Raw genomic sequence first — 23,829 nt, 5'->3', positions numbered from 1 at the left:
AGTCATGGGGTTCCAGTGGAAGTTACATATTCTCTACCAGCCTCTATCATTGGGGATAGTGGAAAGATTAAATGGAGAACTGAAGAACATCTTGTCACCTTGGACAATAATTTATCTTGGCCTGAGGCTCTCTCTGTAGTATTATATGCATTACAAAACAGGAAGAACCAGTTCACGGGATTGACACCCCACAAAATTCTCATGGGACGCCCCATGACTAAAGGAACAAAGCCTCCAGTGTGCGGGAGAAAGGTGGCCCTGATTTGGAATGATGAACAAATGTTGGCTTATGCAGAGGCCATATGCAAAATGGCTTCTGAATTACATGAGGAAATGAGACACGCCCATGTCCTTCTGGGAAATGCCCCTTTGCATGTGTTCTGCCCAAGAAACAAGGTGTATGTAAAACGTTTAAACAAGGACTCGCTCTCTCCTAGGTGGAAGTGCTGCTGACCTCCTGAACAGCCCTCAAATTGGACTGGATCCATACGGCAAGGTGTAGAGCACCACCCATGGGAAACAGAGTCAAAGTGATTCCCTTTAGTGATTGCCAGCTATGGGCAATGGAATTGCCCAAAAATACTGTTTGGACGTGTCAATGAATGTAGTACTGTCCTCAGCCTTAAAAGGTCATCTGTTCTATCTGCTGCATCAGAGACTTCATGGAAATCAAACTGCCCAGTTCATTGAGGCCTTGTTTGTAGCCACTCCCGGGTGGAACCCTAAAGCCTTGTTTGTATACTACTGACCCCTTGGATGTCTCTTGTAAAGGGAGCATAGGCAAATTTGTGCAAGGAATAGTAGAACAATGTGTAGAGCTCGTACATAATAGAAGACAGGAATCCCCTCACCCCGACTATGCTGGGTCTGCTCCCCGTCCAGAAACCGGGGCCGATTGCGCTGATGCACGGAACTACCCACATTGCTTTACTAGACAGGGGTGAGGCTGTATAGTGGCCAAAATTCCCAACAATGTGTTCTGAGCCGTGACCCAGTGCACACATTGATGATGTAGCACAAAAACAGTGCAAAACAGTGCATCGATGTAAAGGAGGGACCCCAAAGAATCTGTGGGAAGTGCAATGGCACGAATGTCACAACCTCATCTTTGATATACCCATATAATACTTCAAATGATGGGAACGGGAAAAACTAACATGTTAAGGAGTTAACGAGGGGTTTGTCTTCTTCACAGGACCTATACCACTGCAACGCCCACTCTACCAGTCTTGTTTGCAGTGGGCAGCATTGGATCAGTTCATTGAGGCCTTGTTTGTAGCCACTCCCGGGTGGAACCCTAAAGCCTTGTTTGTATACTACTGACACCTTGGATGTCTCTTGTAAAGGGAGCATAGGCAAATTTGTGCAAGGAATAGTAGAACAATGTGTAGAGCTCGTATATAATAGAAGACAGGAATCCCTGTCCTCTCCTCAAGAGAACCTTTATTTAGTGAAGGCTTGTAGCTCGAACGATAAGCCAGGAGTTCTGTGCGGTCTTGAAAAATCCAAAAGCACTAGGCTCCTCTATCAGCTATGGGATCCTGAGTTCTCTCTCTTTAGGAGGTTTGGCTGGAGCCAGAGCACAAAAATAAATAAAATCGAATTTTAAAATCGGAATTACTTTTTTTGTGGACGAACTACTTTGGGAAATAGCTCCATGGAAGTTTAGAGGTCATCAATAAAGAATTGGCAGCAGTACGTTTATATGCTCAACAGACCCAATATGACATGGATTACCAGTTAGCTAAACAAGGAAGAGTATGTGCCATAATAGGTGTTAAATGCATAACTCATGTGTCAGGTGAGTTCTACAATATCACTCATGCAATCTCAGTGATTCAACAACAGTTCGATAGTTTTAGAAAGGGAATTACTGGACAAAGAGGATGGTTCTCCTGGCTCTCTGGCTGGATTTCTGGCTGGGGAAGCTGGTTTATGCATGGATTAATCGTAGTGGTAGCAATATGCGTCTTAGAGTGTTGCGCACACAGAATGCTAAGAGTTTGCGGCAGTCAGTTATTAAAATATGTCCTGAGTGATTCTGAGAGCTTCCCCATGTTTTCCCAAATGGCGAGACACTGCTAGCCAGGAGAAAATGTTTACCCCGGAAAAAAGCGACCTTTCCCTGAAACATATGGCCTTCTGCATAGGGAGGAGGAAGAGGGGCAACAGCTAGGAATGTTCAAAACTCTGGGAGAAAAAAAAGATGTGCTTGTTTAATTACTAATTCTGAAGGAAACCATATGCTGCCTGCTCTTAAGAAATGGACAATTTGCTTTCTAGTCCCCGCTTATCCTCCCCTAGTTGCTAATTCAATAAATGATGTTGCACTTCAAGATAGATGTGACACCAACTTGTATTTTTCTCAAAGACTTGATGTTCTGCTCTGCTTCACTAATCGTGATAAACCAAATGGCTTTTGAACTGACTGATGCTCAAAACGTGTTATAAGCTTCTTTGTTCTCGGTAATTTGGATATAAATGTGTGTGCTTTCTCACAGGGAAGAGGCTCAGAGCTCTGCTCTTAGGGGACTAGCTTCTCCATGATATAATGCTTACAAATAAATGTTTTCCTTAGAAACTTTCCTGTGTCTGACAGATAACTTTTTTTTACTGCGACAATATTCCTACCAAAAAAAAGTTGCGAACTCTTTATACCTTTCTCACCCTAATCCCTGGAACAGAAGAAGCAAAGTGATGCACATTTTCATATGTTTGACTCTTTCATTTTTCAGAAACCACCGACAAATGACCAAACTTGCATTGGGAAGTGAAATATCTCAAACAACTAGGCTACTCTCGAATTCCAGGTGCAATGAATTCTCAATCTCACATTTGTTCAAAGAATATCACTCTTATAACCATATAACAATTACAGCACGGAAAAAGGCCAATTTGCCCCTTCTAGTCCACACTAATCCAAGTACCCTCCTCTAATCCCACTTACCAGCACTTAGCACTCTGCCATATCCCTCCATCCCCCTCCCATCCATATACTTATCCAACTCTTTCTTAAATGACAAAATTGACCCTGCCTCCACCATCTTTCCCGGAAGCCCATTCCACACAGTAACCACTCTCTGAGTAAAAAAGTTCCCCCTCATGTTACTCCTACACCTTTGCCCATCAACTCTCAACCCATGACCTCTTGTATCCATCTTTCCTACTCTCAATGGGAAAATCCTTTCCACATCAACTCTATCTATCCCTCTCTATCTTAAACACCTCTATCAAATTCCCTCTCAGCCTTCTATGTTCCAAGGAATAAAGACCTAATTTGCTCAATCTCTCCTTGTATTCCAGATGCTGAAACCCAGGCAACATTTTTGTAAATCTTCTCTGCACTCTTTCTGTCTTGTTAAAATCCTTCCTATAAATCGGTGACCAGAACTGCACACAGTACTCTAAATTTAGCCTCACCAATGCCTGGTACAGTTTCATCATTACTTCCCAACTCCTATATTATATGCACTGATTTATATAGGCAAGCATACTAAAGGCCTTCTTCACCACCCTATCCACATGCACTCCTACCTTCAGGGAACAATGCACCGTTAAAATGAAAATTTCCCTGATGGCATACCTGGCAGTATACTGTAAATCTGTGTCAACCAACTCGCCGGAGTGTTCACGGACATTTTTAACCTCTCATTGCTGCAGTCAGAGGTTCCCACCTGCTTCAAAAGAGCATCAATCATCCCAGTGCCTAGGAGCAGTGTGAAATGACTCAATGTCTATTGCCCAGTAGCATGAACATCAACTGCGATGAAATGTTTTGAGAGGATGGTCATGGCCAAAGGTCTGGACCCACTGCAGTTTGCTGATCATTACAAATGCTTAACAACAGACACCATATCTCTAGCTCTCCATTCAGCTCTGGATCACCTCGAAATCAGCCCACTCTTCATAGACTACAGCTCAGCCTTCAAACCCATTATTCCCTCAGTGCTGGTCAAGAAGTTCTAAACCCTGGGCCTCTGCACTCACCTCTACAACTGGATCCTTGACTTTCTTATCAGAAGTCCATAGTCAGTACAAATTGATTAAAACATCTCCTCCTCACTCACCATCAATATAGGCGCACCTCAAGGATGTGTGCTTAGCCCACTGCTCTTCTCACTATATACCCATGACAGTGTGACAAGCACAATCCCAATGCTATCTATAAAATTGACGACGACACCACAGTTATTGGCAGAATCACAAACGGCTATGAGGAAGTGTACAAGAGGGAGATAGATTAGCTCGTTGAGTGATATCACACCAACAACCTTGCACCCAATGCTAGCAAAACCAGGAGATGATTGCAGACTTCAGGAGGAAGTCATGAGAACACTATCTAGTGTTTATCGAGCACTCAGAAGTGGAGAGGGTCAAAAGTTTCAAATTCCTGGGTGCTAACATCTCAGAGGAACTCCTTGTCAATGCAACCACGAAGAAGGCTCTCTAACGGTTATTCTTTGTGAGGTGTTTGAGGAGATTCGGTATGTCACAGGATTCTTGAAAACTTCAACAGGTGCATTCTTAAGAGCATCTAAGCTGGTTGCATCACTGTCTGGTATTGTAAGATGGTTCATATGAATGTTTGCTCTGTGATGCTGCGCGAAACAACAGATTTCGTGACTTGTTCATGACAATAAATTCTGATTCTGAAATTTAAAAAAATGATTTTTACGCAACTGTTTCTTTGCTTACCTCAGCACTGGGTGATCCAAGCAGAATATCTATGATAAAATCACTCACACAAGGAAGAATATAAAATGAACCTAAAAACAAAAGAGTGAACCATAGTTAATTCATAGGTGTTTCTAACACATCCATTTTCAAACCCAGTTAAAAGTTCAGTTTATACTTGGAAATCTAGAAGAAAAACAGCCTTTTGGCCCATGTGTCTGTGCCGATCACGATGTCCAAATCAAACAAAAAACTGCGGCTTCATCTCTAAAGATATCCCTCCATTCCCTTCATATTCATACATCTATCCAAAAGTCTCTTAAATCCTACTATTGCATCCACTATTCCTGGCAGCCTGTTCCAGGCACCTCCCACTGTCTGTAGAAAATATTTGCCCTGCACATCTCACTTAAACTTCCTTCCCCACCTCAGCTTCAATGCTTTTGTCCTGGGGAAAACATTCTGCCTGTCCACCCTATCAATAGCCACTTTCAGATGGCCACAATACCCGACTGTAAAGTCGCACATTATACTCCTGGGCGCCTGTCGGGTCGCCATCTGAAACGGGAAAAGCCGGCCAGGAGGTCTACTCACCCTACCCTTCCCCAGTAGGTATAATATAGAGTATTCCCCATTGCAGCTGAAAGCAGCTCAGGCAAAGCTGCTAGCAGCTTTCAGGTGCCTAGCAGCGGGCAGGCTGAGTGTCAGCTGGCGACCCGCTGACAGTTACCCTCCCCTCTGCCTGACAGTCCCTTGGCATGGGACTACGGAGCTGGGGCTGGGGCGGCCGGCGGGGGACTACGGGGCTTATGCACACACACAAAATCCCGCTAAATTTAAAAGGTAACAGCTTTCGATAAGTCAGGATTCAGATATGCCGCCCCAGCCCTGTACTCCCCCGCCAGCCGCCCCAGCCCTGCCGTTCCGCGCCGGGGGCTTCAGGCAGTGGGGAGGGGGCTGTCCTGAGTAGCCGGCTTTTGCTGCTAAACAGCTAGCAGTCAGCTGGCACATTTAGGTGCCCAGAAAGCCGTCCATTCTGTGGCCACCTAAACGTGCCAGCTGAACTCTGCTAGCTGCGCCTGCAGGCGGGTAATCTTCATCAGGACCTAAAAGCGGCTAATGGCTCTCATGACTTTATGCACTTCTAACAGCCCCCTACACTCTAGAGAAAAGAAAGTTTGTTCAATCTCTCCCTTAACTCATGCTCTCTAAACCAGGCAACACCTCATAAACCTCTCCTGAACCCTTTCCAAAGCCTCCATATATTTCCTGCAATGATGATCACCATAAATGCACACAAGTTTTACATAGATGCAACAAAATGTCCTCACCCTGCCAATGAGCCAGGCATACCATAAGCCTTCCTTATCATCCAATCTGCTTGTGTGGGTACTTTCAGTCAGTTAGAGACCTGGAACCCCAGATCTTCCTGCACATCAATGCTTTCAATAGCCCTGACATTAACTTTATACATTTCCCTTACCTCTTACAAGTGCCTAACCTTTTATCTGGGATCATCAGGACTGGACAACTGCCATTGTTTGGAATTTTCTGGATATTGGAATCATTTTGACTTCCATTCCTTTAAGCCCGCCCGAGTTGTGCTGCTGTCTCTCCCCTTGCCTGCCCTCGTCACACCACCGTCTCTCCCCCCTCGCCCACCCAAGTCTCTACCCCCTTGTGTGCCCGAGTCGTGCTACCGTCTCTACCCACTTGCCTCCCTGAGTCGCGCTGCCATCTCTCCCCATCGCCTGCCTAAGTCGTGCTGCCATCTCTTGCTCACCCGAGTCGCGCTGCCATCTCTCTCTCCACCCCCCCTGACCCCGGCTGCACCAGCACCAGGAGAACAGCCCCCTTCTTGGTTCCCCTGCGCCAACGATAGTACAACGGTTTCAGCTGCATGGGATAATGTGTTGTGACAATGGCCATTGAGCCACTGCTGGGCCAACTGAAAGTGCTGCGACACTAGACGGGAATCAGTATAGGCAATTTGGAGGCGCTTATAAAGCAGTGGAATGCCACGGGATACATGTGAGTTCAGCAAGGGTAGTGTTGGGTCATGTTTGGTGCTAAACTCCATCTTTGATGAGCAGATATCATCTACTGAAAAAAGTACCTGTTTTTGGAGGTTGTCAGTTTTTGGAATTCTGGATAAAAGGTTAGGCATCTGTACTTGTCTGGATTTAACTCCATCTATCAATTTCTGTTTACATCTGTAACTGACCTATATCCATAACTCCATCCATATTTGTATCATCTGCAAACTTACTGGGAAAGTGGTAATGGGAATAACATACACACAGTTTATAGCGAGCATGGGAACGTGGTAGAGGGAATAAAACACACATGTACACAATTTATAATGAGTGTGGGAAAATCGCACTGGCAATAAAACAGCTGTGTATAATCTATAGACAAACATGGGAAATTTGCACCCCACCAATGCCCCCCCCCTCCCCGAACAAGTTATATACAATCAAGGAAAAACCAATACAATACCCGCCACCCCTGACTTATGCTACTAGGGGCCCTATTTGAAGTACTCCCAACTCTATAACAGTGCATGCATTGCCAACAATTTCTCCAGCGCCATCCCTTGGTTTACAGCCTGGAGTGAAGCAGGGTGGTCCCTCGAAGATGGCAAAATGGGTGACCTGAGAAAGCGTGACGTCCTTTATAGTACTAGGAGGCTGGGGGGCGGGGTCCAGCCCAGATAATTTACAGAGAGCAAATGGCTCAGTGCCAGCAAGGTTAAGCTGATTATAAAGGCTAATGGCCCACGGCCAAGTACAAAGGAATTTAAATTAGCCAATGGCAAGGTGTGCACTAATGGGTGGGATGGAGCCAAACCTTGATTGGCAGGCGGTGTGTTTTCCAACCAGGTACTGAGTGAACAGAGCTATCACACGACAGCCACAACCCTTCACAATACACCTATCCACTTACTTTTTCATCCAAGTAGTTTATGCATATAACAAGAGTCCAATACCAATCCCTGAGAAACAGCACTGATCACAGGCATCGAGTCACATAATGGCCTTCCATCATTACCCTGTCTTTTATGGGCCGGCCAAGATCAGATCCAACCTATCAACTCACCATGGATCCCATGCATTTGCACCTTCTGAATCAGCCACCCGTGACGGACCTTGGAAAACGCCTTGCTAAAGTCCAAGTAGACAGCATCCATTGGCCTACCCTTAATCATTTTGGTCACCTCTTCTAAAAAAAACCTAAAATTGGTAGGACATGATCTTCCCCTTAAACCTATGTAGACTGCCCCTAATCTACCATGACTTTCCAAATGTGCATCAATTCTATCTCCAAGTATCCTTTCCAATAGTTTCCCGAGACTGATGTGAGGCTCACAGGTCTACAATTTCTTCAATTATCCTCTTTATTAACATTATGCACTCTCCAGTCCTCTGGAACCTCTCCTATAACTAATATAGCTGCAAAGATCTTTGTCAAGGTCCCAGAAATCTCTTCATTTCCATCTTTCAATAACTGGGGATATACTCTATAAGGCTCAAAGGATTTGTCCACCTTAAGAGTCCTCGAAAATCCCAACACAACCTCTTTCTTGATTTCACAACGCTCTAACACATGAATCTTTTCCACATCATGCTCCTTTTCACTGTCTTTGTCCTTCTCCTTGGTGAATACCAATGCAATGTATTCATTTATTACCTTGCCCATTTTCTTTGACTCCAAGCATAAATACCCTCTTTCATCCTTGAGAGGTCCTGTCCCCTCCCTATTTATTCTCTTGTTTATAATGGAAACATTAAATGCCTTGGGATTCTCTTTAATCCTCCTTGACAAGGACACCTCTTGGTGCCTTTGGCTATCCTCAAGTCCTACTTGAGCTCTTTCCTGCAATCTTTGTTTTCCTCTAGGTCTTTTCTAATTGTACCTTCCAGAACCTTACATATGCCTCATTTTCCTTGTTGACTAAGTTCACAATTTCTTTTGTCACCCAAGGGTTCTTATACCTTGCCATCCTCATTCTTCCTTCACACTGGAATGTGTCAGTCGTGGACTCTATTCAGTTGATCCTTAAACAACCAGCAGTGGGCTTGCCTAATAACAACTTTCAGCTTACTCCCCTGAGTTCCAGTCCAATTATCATAATTTGCCCTCCCCCAATTTGGTCCTTATTTTATACAAGGTCCAAGTTTATTCTTATTCATAGCTACCGTCAAAATTAAGGAAGAGTGATCACTGTTCTCAAAATGTTTCCCCACTGAAACTTTGATCACCTTTTTTTTGGGTTTAAGTAAAATTTTTTTCCAGTTACAAAATTAATTTGAAAAGAAATGTGAAACAGAAGTATTCTCTCAAACAAACTTGCAACAATGATATTTTACAAAAGGAGCACTTTACCTGCATATCTTTTTGTTGGATAGCTGAACCATTTTGCTTTGAACATAGATCATGTTATGATGGTACATTGCTAAGAGTACACAATCTGTACTTGTTTCTTTAAAAGCAAGGAATGCTGCTAAAGGCAGCACAAAATAAATATTACTTAGAAGTGAATCCAACTCTCACGCATGAAATGCATTACCTAGTTGCTGACTCCGCAGCTGTAAACACGTAACCAGAAGCGACAAGGCCTCTCGAGCGATAAGAGTATCTTTGGTGGAGACAGCGTGTTGTTTCACACATATGCCTGCATGCAGCGTGGTTGATTCACCCTCACTTCCAGAACTGCAAGTGCTGCCTGTAGAAAAATTTTTTAGCTGCGTTAACGGGAGCCAATTACTCCATATCCTTTGTTAGAATAATCCAATTGTAAACTGGGTACAACTTGATTTAAGAGCCGTCTTACCTAATGAACCATAGAAACCTCCTGTTCAGCCAGAGGGCATTTAACATATAAAATTAATTTGTCAAATTAAAACTATTAAACCAGATTTAACAGGTTTAACCAACTGTAGTTTACTACACAATTCATTGTCAGGAGTTAACAGGTTAATAGTCAATGTAAATTGCCCCTTGTGTGCAAGTGTAAAGCTGAAGATCGAGGGTAGCTAATGGGATTATTAGAAAAATAAAATGAGATCGGATGAGATTTGTGTAAAAGGAACTGGTGCTTGAGGGTTAGCTGTATTTCTCTATGTCAATGATTCTTCAAAAGACAATCCAAGAAAAGGAATTCATCAGTCAGCAAATTTGCACTGTTTTGCCTTACCAGAAAAACGATGAGTAGCATGTTGAATGATGCGGTTATGAAGGGAGCAACAAATTAAGGGGCATAACCACAAACCACAAGAAAGATCTTGGGCAGGCTCACTTCTAAACCCATGATGAGTGAAAATACAAGATGTGTGGACAACCAAAAAAAAAATCAAAAATTAATAAAGGACTAAAATAACATCTGTGTTATTTCTGTTTATCACAGGCAGCAAGGTGTACACAAATTATCCACTAAGAAAAAGGTCCACAATTTGCTCCAATATCTAATTTGTCAATATATTACCCTGGTAACTTTCAAACGAAGCTTCAAAGAATTTGAGATATCTTCACCTGAACTGCTGAGCCTATTTCGAATGCCAAGAGAAAATAAAAAATTGGTACTCTCTCGAATTGGCTGGCAACTTCCCACCAGGTCCAGTCGCCCAGCTGCTGCTGCCCACGTCAACCTCATGAAGCAGGCCACTGTTGAGGTGAAATCATTCACATCCATCGTCTGCGACATAAAGTTAAGTGTGATCAGAATAGCAAAAATACACAAATCATGCTGACTGCATAATGAGCTGACATGACTAGGGAGATTGAATGAACCACCAACAGTTTCCAGAAATCTTATAACCATATAACAATTACAGCACAGAAACAGGCCAGTTTGGCCCTTCTAGTCCGCACTGATCCAAGTACCCTTCTCTAATCCCACTTACCAGCACTCTGCCCAAATCCCACCATCCCCCTCCCATCCATATACTGATCCAACTCTTTCTTAAATGACAAAATTGACCCTGCCTCCACCACCTTTCCCAGAAGCCCATTCCACACAGTAACCACTCTTGAGTAAAGAAGTTCCACATTTATCCAAAACTCAGTGACAGACTCCAGGCAGTGAACACCTCTGATTTTAAGCCAGTTAGAGCTATCACAAGAAATTAGGCAGCAAATGATTAAAGTTCAAAATATATATTTTCTTGGTTCTTATTCGTGAAAAGGTCCTTAAAAGAGCTATCAAAAATGTTAATAGTTTTGTAATTTCTGAATATCACACCTGTTATCAAACCTTCCAACTCTGCCCCAGGTTCATTTGTTGTCAACAATTTTCCAGATGCTAAGTAGTAGTATCCTTCAACAAACACCTTTCAGGGGGTGGTAGGAGGGTGGGAGAAGGTAGGGGAGCTAGCTTGTGCACCTTTACGATTTCTCCCACGGTAAATGCAGAGGACCGAATCCACAAGCATTCTCTGTTCAACTGCACTAACAGAAACAAAGGAGTATACACTTGGACATTTTGCTTCCCCCTGACATGGTCCATTGACACTGACCAATTTTGTTTCCATACATTGTTTCCCAAAAACAGCAACTGCTACTTCCTGCAACCACATAGCAAACATGGCTTCTTAATCTGTTGAAAAGATGCATAAAGCACAAGCAAATCCAACAGAACAACCTGGATAAGGCAGGGAGGGGTGGGATGAAGGAATTGGTAGAACCTTTTTCCCCATGTGTTGGGAGACAAAAGCTCTGAAATTTTGCAAGTACTCACTTTTAATCACATCAGATCTCCAAATTTTAAGTGAATACATAGTACTCTTGTCACCATTCCCTGAGCACCGGTTATGTAACAGAATGAGTGAATTACATACATTACTCCACAAATGGTGGAATTTTGTATATACAAGCTTACAGCTGTCCCACAAAAAGGAAACCAAAGTTTAATGGAACACAACTTGTTTGTATTGTAAAACATACAACACAGCTATGAAATAATTAATGCACAAATATTTATTTACAAATTAGATATAATTACAAGTAAACATTATTGATTTTACTTACCTGTATTGCCACTCTGGCTGCAGGTATTATCTCCTCAATTCTTATTGATGACCGATCTGATGTCACACTCATCTGTCTCATTGTCGATTTTTCTTGACCACCACACATTGATAATTGTCGACTGGTCTGCCGACTAACATTGCGAAATGGTCGTGATGACAGTGCTTCCATTCCATCTTTTAGGAAATCATCATCTAATGTAGGAGGCAAGGTCTGGCCAACTAGCAGAAACCTGAAAAAATAATTGTTTAAGGTAGTTAAATAGCTATGAAGTGTTCCAAAAGTTGCAAATTATTAGATGTTATGTGATATAATCTGATACTTCGATTTTTCATATAATAGCCATGTTGGATGTACAAGAAGATCAATAATTTACACCTATTTATTTTATTCTACCCAACTTCCCCCCCCCCCACCCCAGATTTTCCCACTCATTTGCACACTGGAGCCAATTAATTAATGTATCAGCTTATAGATCTGTGGAACACAAGAAAACTGGAGCACCCACAGAAACCCATATGGTCACAGGTAAAACATGCATATTTCACACAAATCAAAGTGCAGGTCAGGATCAAACCCAGATCACTGGAGCAGTGAAGCAGCTGGTATATCAGATCTGCCACAGTGCCATCCAGGATAGGTATTCTGCTGCATCACCTGAATTTTGTCTCATATACACTCAAGAATTACCTTGACAATTTTGTCATATCGGAAGAGTTGGCCTTGAAATGATTCTACCAATATATTAATTCATAGCTTATCTGCACCATTTACTTGCATTTGTTCCATATCCTTCGATAACCAAATCTAAAACAATTTCAATCTGTCAGTGTAGTTGGTCTGTATCCCTTTGGAGATCAAAGTCACAGATTATCTCTCACCAATAGGAAATACGTGGCCAAGAAGTCACATCCCAGAATCCTGTCTCATCAGTTTAATACATCAGACAAATGTACCTTCAGGCTGTAAGAATTGCAAAATCTGAACATTTACTTGGCAATGTAATTAACCTTCAAATAAACAACTATTGCAATTCTGCTACTTCAATTCCTGAAGAAATGCCATATTTGATTTACATATCCTTTAATTAGTGAATGATTACAAACATTAACAGAAACATCTGGTTAGTTGGCAGAATAATCTTTGTTCCTTTAAAGATTGTGTTACAAGTCCAGAGGACCCCAAAACTCAGCAACAATAGAAATTCACTAAGTCAAATGGTTATTTAAACAAAAGTTGTTTTTAATTTCTTTAAACATAAAAGCAGGATTAAACTTCAACTTTTTACTATTAACTTAACTTAACCTAACCTAACAACCTGCTTCTAATTCTAAGCGCACATGTGTTTAATGTGTATATGTTCAGGAAAGTTCTTTGATTCGCAGTCCAATCTCATTTCTCACTCCTCAAGTTCACCGGTATCAGGCAATTCTTATACTGTGCACAGAATTTAACATTTATGAATTTTCACCAAACTCTGGAAGGTTCGTCAGTTTCAGAGAGCGATTTGTTGCTCGTTGGACACACACAAACTGATTCCCTCTGATCAGTCACCTCAGTATCTTGCTGAAGAAACTTGCCTCATCATGCATTTTCCAAATGATAACAATTTCTTCCAGGTCACCACAAAGTTGCTCTTGTTTCTCTTATTTCAGGAGAAACACTCTATCCAGCCATTTCCACTTGAAAGGACCACAAGAGTTTTCAACAGGCTGAACTCAGAACTCACAACCCGTCTTCAAAATGGGGTTTTCAACAAGCCTGCCAGCTTGCCATATTGCAGCCTCCAAAAGCTACTGTAGAACTGACTTCTCTTTCTCTGTCGAAAGAACCACATTTTTTTCTCTCTGTTTGCAAAACCACATGACCCCTCTTAGAACAGCAAACTGTAATCAGACAGATTGCTGACGCCAGAATCAGTTTCTGCCTGGACATCTGTTGCTTTAAAAACAATAATCCATTTATTCTACAATATCAGTTCAATTAACACCTACTTGTGAAGTCTCCATAGGCACTCTTCAAAGTTTCTGCAAAATCCCTGTGGACATGAAGTCTCTGCTTCTGCATAGCTCTTGCATTTCAAATGAGATGTCTTTTGTGAAATGTTAATGTCTGTTTGTGAAGTGACCTTCACTAAACACCGCCCCCCCCCCCCCCCCCCCACAATCTGTCTCTTTTAAAGACATATTTATATACAAAATATAATATAACCCATAACAATGGGAAAGGCTCAAATAGTTTCAAAATGTTGATTAACATATTCATCTCAGTTAAACATTCTCTGGCCTTCAAGATATATTTTTAAAATCCCACATTGAAGATGTGTGTGCAGTTTGAAAGTATTTATTTCATGGTCTTGAGAAAGTATTGGGTACAAGTAATTGTTGTGCTAAAGCCACTTTGGAAGTCACAAAATTTGCATGGCATTGAAGTCCTATACAGACCAGTTGATCGGAGGTGGCAAATCAAAATTCTGAAACCATGAAAGTCATTTTGATTTTTAAATCAACAACCATCATGGGACCAATTAGCCAGATGTTAATAATCATGAAGGGTCGAAGAGGAAGTAAACAAGGGAATGTTTTTTGAGTGTCTGAATGTGTAACCAAAAGAATTAGAGAGGGTAATCGAGAATTACTTTTTAAAAAAATATAACCGGTAGCTGAGATTTATGACAGAAAGCAGCATTGTATTATATGAGAACACAGCTTAAAATAATTATTTTCTTAGCATGGAGATAGTTACTTTTTTCCCCCCATTTGAGTGATTGGTTCTCACCTTGCAAGCTGTAGACAGATTGAATAAACTCCCTGCCTTGTCTCATAATCCACCTCAGATGGAATGGAATCCCGCTGCATAACATTCACCACCAAGCTATAAAATAAGAGAAAAGATGTATTCTTTTATAAAATGTCAACATAAATTCCTCAAGTGGTATGATTCTCATAAATCAATTTCTTGCTTCATTGAGCATCTGCAACCTTTTAAACAAGTTCTATTAATTAATTATAGAACACTACAGCATAGGCCCTTCAGCCATCCATGTTCTGCTGACCCATTTATTCCTTAAAAAGAGTACTTAAACCCTTCCTACTCCGAAACACTCTATTTTTCTTCAATCCATGTGCTTTTCCTGCCCTGGGAAACAGATGCTGGCTATCCACCCTATTTATGCCTCCCATAATCTTATAGACCTCTATTAAGTCTCATCTCATCCTTCTTCACTCCAAAGAAAAAAGTTCCATCTTTGCTAACCTTCCCTCACAAGACTTAATTTCCAATCCAGGTAATATCCTGGTAAATCTCTTCTGTACCCTCTCCATAGCTTACACATCCTTCCTATAATGAGGTGACCAGAACTGAACAGAATACTCCAAGTGTAGTCTCTCCAAAGATTTGTAGAGTTACAACATGACCTCTCTGGTCTTGAATTGAATCCTTTCATTAATGAAGCCCAACATTCTATAGGCCTTCTTAACTATCCTATCTACCTGTGCGATGTCCTTGAGGGACGAATGGAATTGGACTCCAAGGTCCTTCTGTTTATCAATAAAGATGCCAATTAAGTAGCATATGCTCTTAAACATTTAATATTATTTTGTTACCATGGACATGACAATGAATAAACTGGTAAAATGCTCTTGATAATATAATGGAGATTGTAAAATGGACAGCATCTTTTGCCAGCTGAGATATCCTTTTTAATGGGAATTTATTCTACAATTACAGCATTCCCTCTCCCAAAATGATCACACATTAAATATAATTTCTTTATACACTCCAGTCAAAAAGATGTCAGGTAGAATTGCCAGAAAAAAAGTGTCTTTAAGAACAAGGCCAGTGTTTTGGAGCAAAAATCACATTAAAAGTTGCATATTTTTTCACTGCATCTTATGACAAATTCTTGAAAAGAGTGCTAGTACTTTCATCACAACTTCACGGCATGCTATTTATACAGGAGATACGCAAGGTACTTGTTACAGAGTTCTGTGTTGTAGAGAGCCAAGGTGAAGGTGAACTATTGCGAGAGTGGGAGATGGACTGAGCATGTGCAGAAAATGATCTAAAAATTTCTGGACTTGGATGATAAACCAACACTGGGTGGTGCTATGGCATGGAAGAAGGCCCAAAACATGAGTCATGGTCTGGAGGACAGTTTAGAATGTTGGGATTTCAAAAAGGATGAACATTCCGAAGGCAGCCAGAAGGATCCGGACCAAGCCAGCGGTTCCTCTCTCTGCAAGCAACACAAGACAACTTTAAATTTTGTGATTTCTCTCCCTCTCAAAGATATTTTGGCTTCAGTTTACCAAACAAACTGAATTTTGCTTATGGTCTTTGCTTCGGTTAAGATCAAAATTTGTGTGTCTTGTGTGTTTTGTGTCTAAGTTTTTCTGTGGGCTAGTTGGAAATATAACTTAGACTTTAATTACATATGTTATATTTAGGCTGGGGAATTTATTAGTTTTTCACTGTTATAGAAATTTGCATAGTAACCAGTGGGCATTGTTATAAAAGGGGATTTTGAATTAAAGTTTGAAGGTGAATTTTTGTTTATTAAGTAATTGTTCATCTTTACCTCTGTGTGATATGCCTTCTTTGTGGTTGCAGGTTTGATCTTGTAAAAGACTGCAGACACTGGAATCTGAGGTAAAGAACAATCTGCTGGAAGCAATCAACATGTCGAACAGCATCAGTGGCAGAAAAAGAATGTCCAACATTTTTGGTTGGAACTCTTCATTGAGACAGTCTTACTGAAGGGTTCCAACTCGAAACATTGACCACTCTTTTTCTCCCGCCAAGATCCTCCAGCACATGGAAAAAAGGCAATGGGACAATTTGGGATTTTGTTTAATTCCTCGTGCATAATTTTTGCCAATAGAAAAATCAAACCAAAATTAAAGCGTTAAAAAGCTTTAATTCAAATTTAAAACTGAATTTTATGCAATTTCAAACTCGTGTTAACAAATAACAGATCTGAAATGTATTGTAAACATTAGAAAATTGAAATGCAGCTTCTCCAAATAATGTAGTAAGAAAAAAAGGAAATTTTATTAGGTATCCAAATACTTTCAAATACAAAGACCTGGATTTATTGACAGATTTCCAAAGTTCAATCTGTCACTTTGCTCTGCAGGTGGGCTCCAGAATCCAGGAGTGCCCAGTTTTGGTGAAATACCTTAGGATTAACTTGGAGCATCACCTTACCAGACTGCATTGATACGGATTTGGAAAGCAAAAAGAATTAGTAAAAGTACTTGAATATTAATTATTTTAGTCAACTTTATTTTAAACATATCAGGAATTTACTGTTCTTTAAACCATCTCTACTAGAAGAGAGCGCTGCTCTTGAAACCATGCAACTGGAATCTGGAAAATATTTCAAGCAGTGAGATTATTCTTTAGCATCCAGACTAAATGCAGGGAGTATTATGGATGGAAAATCAGTTGCTGGAGCAAGCCTGGTCCAATCACCAAAAACATTTGGCAGCAAATTAAAAAAAAAACAAAAAACAAAAAGCACCCATGTCTTGCTTTGGGTAATAAAAATATTAGGAACAAAAAAAAACAAAAAAAAAACTGGTATATATACATACCTTAAACCACCTGCTTTGAGAAAATTTTCACAGAACGATTTCGCACAGTTTCTTGCCATCTCATCATCTGATGTAGGCATCAGCTTGGAACTGAGAACCTACATATACAAAATAAAGTCTAAATCAACAGATGTAATGGGAATGTTCATTCTTAATGATCTAAGGAAATTAATATTAGAAATTTTCAGTCAGCATCATGCCCTCATCCAAATTTCATTCGACTTTTGAACGTTATGAAAAATCGTGTTTGTACAATGCAACTTAAACATGCCTCAAAGAAATCGGAGTAGAAATCAACCTTGTATTTTAACATGACTTCTAGAAAAAATCTCATTAAGTTTTTAGAATCCACATAAAAATAGAGCTGCAACCGTCCACATACGATTTCACAAAAGGTTGATAGTCTGGCATACTAAAAACTTGACTAAATTACAAGAACAGCTCAAACCTCTAGATTATAAAGTACTCTGAAGGTGGACATTCCCGGTGCTGATGATCTGAACAGGCTCTCCAGAATAGTATTTGCACTGGGCTGATGCTGTTGCTTTGAAGAAAGTGAAGGTGACTTGGATGTTTGGTGACTTGAATCAGTCAACAGTGTCTTCTGCTAAATATATTAAAAAAAAACCCTTAGTTGAAAGGATGTTACAAATCTTTAGCACTACTTTGAAAGTGAAGTTTTAAAGATTTAACATATGGGCCAAAAAAACAAATCCAATTCCAAGAACCATGACGTATTAGAGTCAGCTGAGATGCTGTACTTTGGTTTCTGGAATGGAATTTCAAAGTCCAATTTTTGGACATAGTTATGTGTGCTAACAGCAAGCTATGTTTTTAAAAAATATTTTATTTTGACTTTTTACAAACTCAAAGTCATTTCAACAATCTTTATCAACATTCATAGAACGTACAGAGTCTGTGTTTTGTTCCCATCCCCCTCTTTTTTCCCCCCATTACGTAACCATACCGATGATACATTATACAAATACAAGTAAATGTAAGTGGGGTTCAGAGCCCCCACCAAAAACCTAAAAAAAGGAACAACTTAATTAACTAAATAGCCCAAGTAAGAAATAATAGAAAAAAAAAACTAAGAAGGAAAACCAAACTAAAATAAAACAAACTAAAAAGGGGCAAAAAAAACAAAACACGCATGTTGCCTGTGCCATATTCCATTTCCTTAACTCCAATCCTTTCCCTACTGAGACAGGTTTTTATAATATCCATATTTTACAGGGTGGGGGAGCTAGTCAATCTACATACCCATATATTTCACATCTTTCCCCCTTAGGTTGTGTGATTTTCTCAAAGGGAATGCAATTTTGCATTTCCATATTCCATCAACAGCAAACTATGTTAACAATTTAAAACGTATGGAAACTAGCATCTAACAAACTTACTCAAAGTTTTGATACAAAGAAGGATCGTGGGTTGTATTTGCCATGCCTCCCTTCATTGGTCAGTCATTAAGTATAAAAGATGATTCAGCAGTTTAAAACTTTAGTTATGTCACATTTGGAGTATTATTTGCCATGCCTGTTCCCACAAAACGGGAAAGATTCAGAGACTTTGAAGAGGATGCAGAAGAGCTTTACAAGGATGTTGTCTGATTTGGAGTTTATTAGCTATAAGGAGAGGTTGGACAAACTTGGATGTTTTTTACTTGAACTTTAGAGGCTGATGGACAACCTGAGAGAGTTGTGGGGCTTTTCTTTTAAAAAAAGAGTTGTCAGCGTCCACAAAGCCTTGGCAGGGGAAGTGGTAGAAGCAGATACAATTGCAACATTTAAAAGGCATTTAACAAGACAAGAACAGGAAGGAAATAGAGAGATATGAATCATTAGTAGGCAGAACAATTAGTAAAATTGATATTATGGTCAACACTTTTCTTGCACTTCACTGATTTCTAATTTAATAAGCCAAATTTTTGCAGTTCTTTATGAGCACTTTAATTCAACTTTGATTCAAACAAAGGCTTCCGCAAGAAGTAAAGAAACCTTGAAAGAGGGCTCAGCCCAAAATGTCAGTTTTATCTGCGATGGATGCTGGAAATCCTGCTGAGTTCCTCCACCATTTCTGTGTTTTTACTATAATCACAGCATCTGCTGACTTTCATGTTTCACTACACTGGTGGAGATGATAGGGTTATTTGTGGTTTTTTTAAAGTAGTCTTTTGGAACAACTGAAGGTCTGAATTATGTTGGCTATGGCCAGAGCTTCTAAAGATAACAGTCAGCTATCAGCTACTCACAGGCAAGTCATGTGAGCACAAGTGCCATTAAGTAAAATAAAAATATTTTACCCAACTTGATGAATAACATGGAAGTTAAGGTTGACTGGGATGGAATGTACTTCCTGTTATTAGTAATATCACTAAAGCTTTAATAAAGTTGAATTCTGGTTTTGCTCAAAAATCAGGACTGGTGGAGAAACCTTTTAGGGATTGGTGTTGACGAGATATCACAAAGTTTTAATTTAAAGGTGCTACATGAGTAGAAGTGTATTCTTTTCTTTCATTTACACACAGGCCCCACTGAAGTCAGACATGGCCAGTGATTAGAAGAGAAGTGGAATCTTTAAATAGAAGAATTTTTGTTGCTCCCTCAATCTCCATGGCAACAAAGGATTATCATGTCTTATTAATGGACGACATTTTGCAGCTTAAAATGTTGAGGCATCACAACAGTTTGGATGTTCCTGCTTTCGCACAACGCAAAAGTGTAATTTTGTTTTGAACAATGGAAAAAAAAATTGAGGAATACAGTGCTTACTTACTTTTCTCCCCAAAGCATCAAGTGTATCCAGTGCTTCCTGAATGGCTGGATCAGTTGGAACCAATAACAGCAACTTTCTAACACGCACTGTTATCCTGAAACCGCAATATGAACAATATCTTTTTTTTTAATTCCAAGTTTGAGGGTGCACAGGAATGGCAACAATTTTAAGCTTACAATGTGTAAATATTCTCCTTCACATATATTTGAAATGATTACAAAACATTAAATTAAAAAAACAATAACTTTAGTCCTTTATTGGAGAATAAATATCTTGAGTGTTTTAAAGCATCACAATTTAAATTCAAACTATGAAACTGTTTGTCTTTGAGATATTATCATTACTTCAGTTATTCTCATTTTTGATGTGGGCACAGCAAATGTGAGCTTCACCACAATGTCAATTCCTCATTCAAGTCATAATCTCAAATGGAAACATGTATTCTGTTTGCACAGCAGAGAACACATTATCTGTGGTGCTCCTCCTACCTTCAAATTTATTGTCAGAGTACATGCATGACATCACATAAAACCCTGAGATTCTTTTCTGTGGGTCAGGCAGAATTACCACTCAGTAGTGCAGAAAAAAAAACTGTATTCAATGTACAACGTCAACAGATGTAACAATTCAGAGATGAAAAATAACACGAAAGTGCAGAAGTAAGAATCCTTAAATAACTCCCTGACAGTTTATTGTTAAGGAGTCTGATGGTGAAGAGGATAGCAGCTGTTCCTGAACCTGGTGGTGTGAATTTTATGGCACCTATACCTCTTTCCTGTTGGTAGCCTTGAGAACAGAGCATGTGCTGGGTGATGTGGATCCTTGATAATTGTTTCTGCTCTCTGTCAGTAGTTTTCTCCATTGATGTTCTCGATGGTGAGTATTAAAAGCTTGTGTTGGTTTTTTAATCTGTATTTTTATATTCCACATTTCAGTGGGTTACTTTGTGGTTGGACAGGGAAACACATAGAATATCTTTTTGAAACAGATGTAGAGGCTCCATCTATTTAGGAGAATCCTAGCGAAGATTTTGTCTGCAATGGAGAGTGTCGCCGAGAATATTCTTCCAGAATCACAATGCGGCTTTCGCGCAAACAGAGGAACTACTGACATGGTCTTTGCCCTCAGACAGCTCCAAGAAAAGTGCAGAGAACAAAACAAAGGACTCTACATCACCTTTGTTGACCTCACCAAAGCCTTCGACACCGTGAGCAGGAAAGGGCTTTGCCAAATACTACAACGCATCGGATGCCCCCCAAAGTTCCTCAACATGATTATCCAACTGCACGAAAACCAACAAGGTCGGGTCAGATACAGCAATGAGCTCTCTGAACCCTTCTCCATTAACAATGGCGTGAAGCAAGGCTGTGTTCTCGCACCAACCCTCTTCTCAATCTTCTTCAGCATGATGCTGAACCAAGCCATGAAAGACCTCAACAATGAAGACGCTGTTTACATCCGGTACCGCACGGATGGCAGTCTCTTCAATCTGAGGCGCCTGCAAGCTCACACCAAGACACAAGAGAAACTTGTCCGTGAACTACTCTTTGCAGACGATGCCGCTTTAGTTGCCCATTCAGAGCCAGCTCTTCAGCGCTTGACGTCCTGTTTTGCGGAAACTGCCAAAATGTTTGGCCTGGAAGTCAGCCTGAAGAAAACTGAGGTCCTCCACCAGCCAGCTCCCCACCATGACTACCAGCCCCCCCCCCACATCTCCAATGGGCACACAAAACTCAAAACGGTCAACCAGTTTACCTATCTCGGCTGCACCATTTCATCGGATGCAAGGATCGACAACGAGATAGACAACAGACTCGCCAAGGCAAATAGCGCCTTTGGAAGACTACACAAAAGAGTCTGGAAAAACAACCAACTGAAAAACCTCACAAAGATAAGCGTATACAGAGCCGTTGTCATACCCACACTCCTGTTCGGCTCCGAATCATGGGTCCTCTACCGGCATCACCTACGGCTCCTAGAACGCTTCCACCAGCGTTGTCTCCGCTCCATCCTCAACATTCATTGGAGCGACTTCATCCCTAACATCGAAGTACTCGAGACGGCAGAGGCCGACAGCATCAAATCCACGCTGTTGAAGATCCAACTGTGCTGGGTAGGTCACATCTCCAGAATGGATGACCATCGCCTTCCCAAGATCGTGTTATATGGCGAGCTCTCCACTGGCCATCGTGTCAGAGGTGCACCAAAGAAGAGGTACAAGGACTGCCTAAAGAAATCTCTTGGTGCCTGCCACATTGACCGCCGCCAGTGGGCTGATATCGCCTCAAACCGTGCATCTTGGCGCCTCACAGTTTGGCGGGCAGCAACCTCCTTTGAAGAAGACCGCAGAGCCCACCTCACTGACAAAAGGCAAAGGAGGAAAAACCCAACACCCAACCCCAACCAATCAATTTTCCCCTGCAACCGCTGCAACCGTGTCTGCCTGTCCCGCGTTGGACTTGTCAGCCATAAACGAGCCTGCAGCTGACGTGGACATTTACCCCCTCCATAAATCTTCGTCCGCGAAGCCAAGCCAAAGAAGAAGAAGAGGCTCCATCAAGTAGAAGCTGTAAAAAGCTTTATTCCATTGAAACCTGAAACAATGGAATATTTGCTAAGAAAGACACCTGTTCAAACAAAATAGACACCTGTTCAAACAAAAATTGACTCATTTTTTGAGAAATGAAGCTAAAAAAAAACATGTATTGCTCAAGCTAGTTTTGTGATGAGACACTAGAAAAATAGCCTTGAGTATCATCAACAGAAATGCAGTGACATTCTGTGAGATGGACACTTCTGCGTAAAGAATCCAAGATCATTCTTGCATTTGGATCACAATCACTTTGATGGGTTATTTTGTCTAAATCCCTTGCTGGGGGTCTGTGAAAGCCTCGTGGAGGTCACGCTTCAAAACCCCCTAGGCAAGAAAGGGGGTAGCTGTTGAAAAATCATTCGTATGAAGAAACATTTCTCTGAAAGCAATTCGAGAAGAATTTGTGAGTTTTGAGAAGTCTGCTGACTCGGAGTCTTAACTACATAATTACTTCTGAAGAACAATTTTAAAAGTTCTGTTTCAACGCAAGATTTCTAAGATTGAACTTTGAACTTGACTTTTCAGAATGGTGCCTAAACTGTTATGGTTTGGGTAATCCATATAGATACAAAATCCTAAAGTGGAGATGCTGACAAGCTTTCTTCATGATGCCATTAGTGTGTTGGGTCCAGGAAAGATCGTCCGAGGTAGTAACTCACAAGAACATTCTGTGTGTACCATGGCATCAGTGGCAATAGGCTTGCTTTTTTTAATTTATCATGCTCTACAGAAGTTTCACTTTAAAAATAGAACAATACAAAACTACTGAACTGTAGGATCTCACCTTGGCTCTTCAAGGTTGGCAAGCTGATAAAGCATATCAAACACATTACATACTAGTGCCATCACAACACCTGGCAGAGATTTCTCCTGTTGCAAAGATAAAGAAATTTGTCAGGTGCACAGCAGCAGATGAGAAAACAAACAAGCAATAATCAACATTAATTTCTAACAAATTGGGAATACATTTAAAAAAATGTAGATGTTGCAGTCAACACATAAAAATATTGTTATAGAATTGTAGTACAATTTCCACAGTATATTTAGACAACTATACACACACTTTGCAGAGCATACTTTATTACTGGCTTCTCATCATTATAACCTAATCCACTGTACCTAATATTCAGTAGCCAAGGAAAAATTATGTCATCTATTTTTAGT

General features: G+C 40.6%; 1 protein-coding gene and 1 long non-coding RNA gene across 2 annotated transcripts in view; one reads left to right on the top strand and one right to left on the bottom strand.

The window, feature by feature from the left end:
* usp24 (ubiquitin specific peptidase 24) overlaps positions 1 to 23,829 on the bottom strand; it is a 214,826-nt gene that overhangs the window by 94,112 nt on the left and 96,885 nt on the right. The window contains exons 28-36 of the mRNA XM_069938902.1: positions 23,450 to 23,535; positions 20,073 to 20,166; positions 17,746 to 17,904; positions 17,298 to 17,395; positions 14,479 to 14,574; positions 11,701 to 11,932; positions 10,207 to 10,369; positions 9,245 to 9,400; positions 4,696 to 4,766 (exon numbers count right to left, since the gene is read on the bottom strand). Coding sequence (XP_069795003.1) covers positions 4,696 to 4,766; positions 9,245 to 9,400; positions 10,207 to 10,369; positions 11,701 to 11,932; positions 14,479 to 14,574; positions 17,298 to 17,395; positions 17,746 to 17,904; positions 20,073 to 20,166; positions 23,450 to 23,535 — 1,155 coding nt within the window. The remainder of the gene's footprint in view (positions 1 to 4,695; positions 4,767 to 9,244; positions 9,401 to 10,206; positions 10,370 to 11,700; positions 11,933 to 14,478; positions 14,575 to 17,297; positions 17,396 to 17,745; positions 17,905 to 20,072; positions 20,167 to 23,449; positions 23,536 to 23,829) is intronic.
* Positions 15,912 to 20,209, top strand: LOC138763921 (uncharacterized). The gene is made up of 3 exons (XR_011357899.1): positions 15,912 to 16,034; positions 16,312 to 16,350; positions 19,825 to 20,209. It is a non-coding gene; the product is annotated as an uncharacterized lncRNA (long non-coding RNA).

Source organism: Narcine bancroftii, chromosome 5 (assembly GCF_036971445.1).
Source record: "Narcine bancroftii isolate sNarBan1 chromosome 5, sNarBan1.hap1, whole genome shotgun sequence".
NCBI lineage: Eukaryota > Metazoa > Chordata > Chondrichthyes > Torpediniformes > Narcinidae > Narcine > Narcine bancroftii.
The sequence above is the reverse complement of the archived record's forward strand: the minus strand, read 5'-3'. Positions and strand labels throughout refer to the sequence as shown.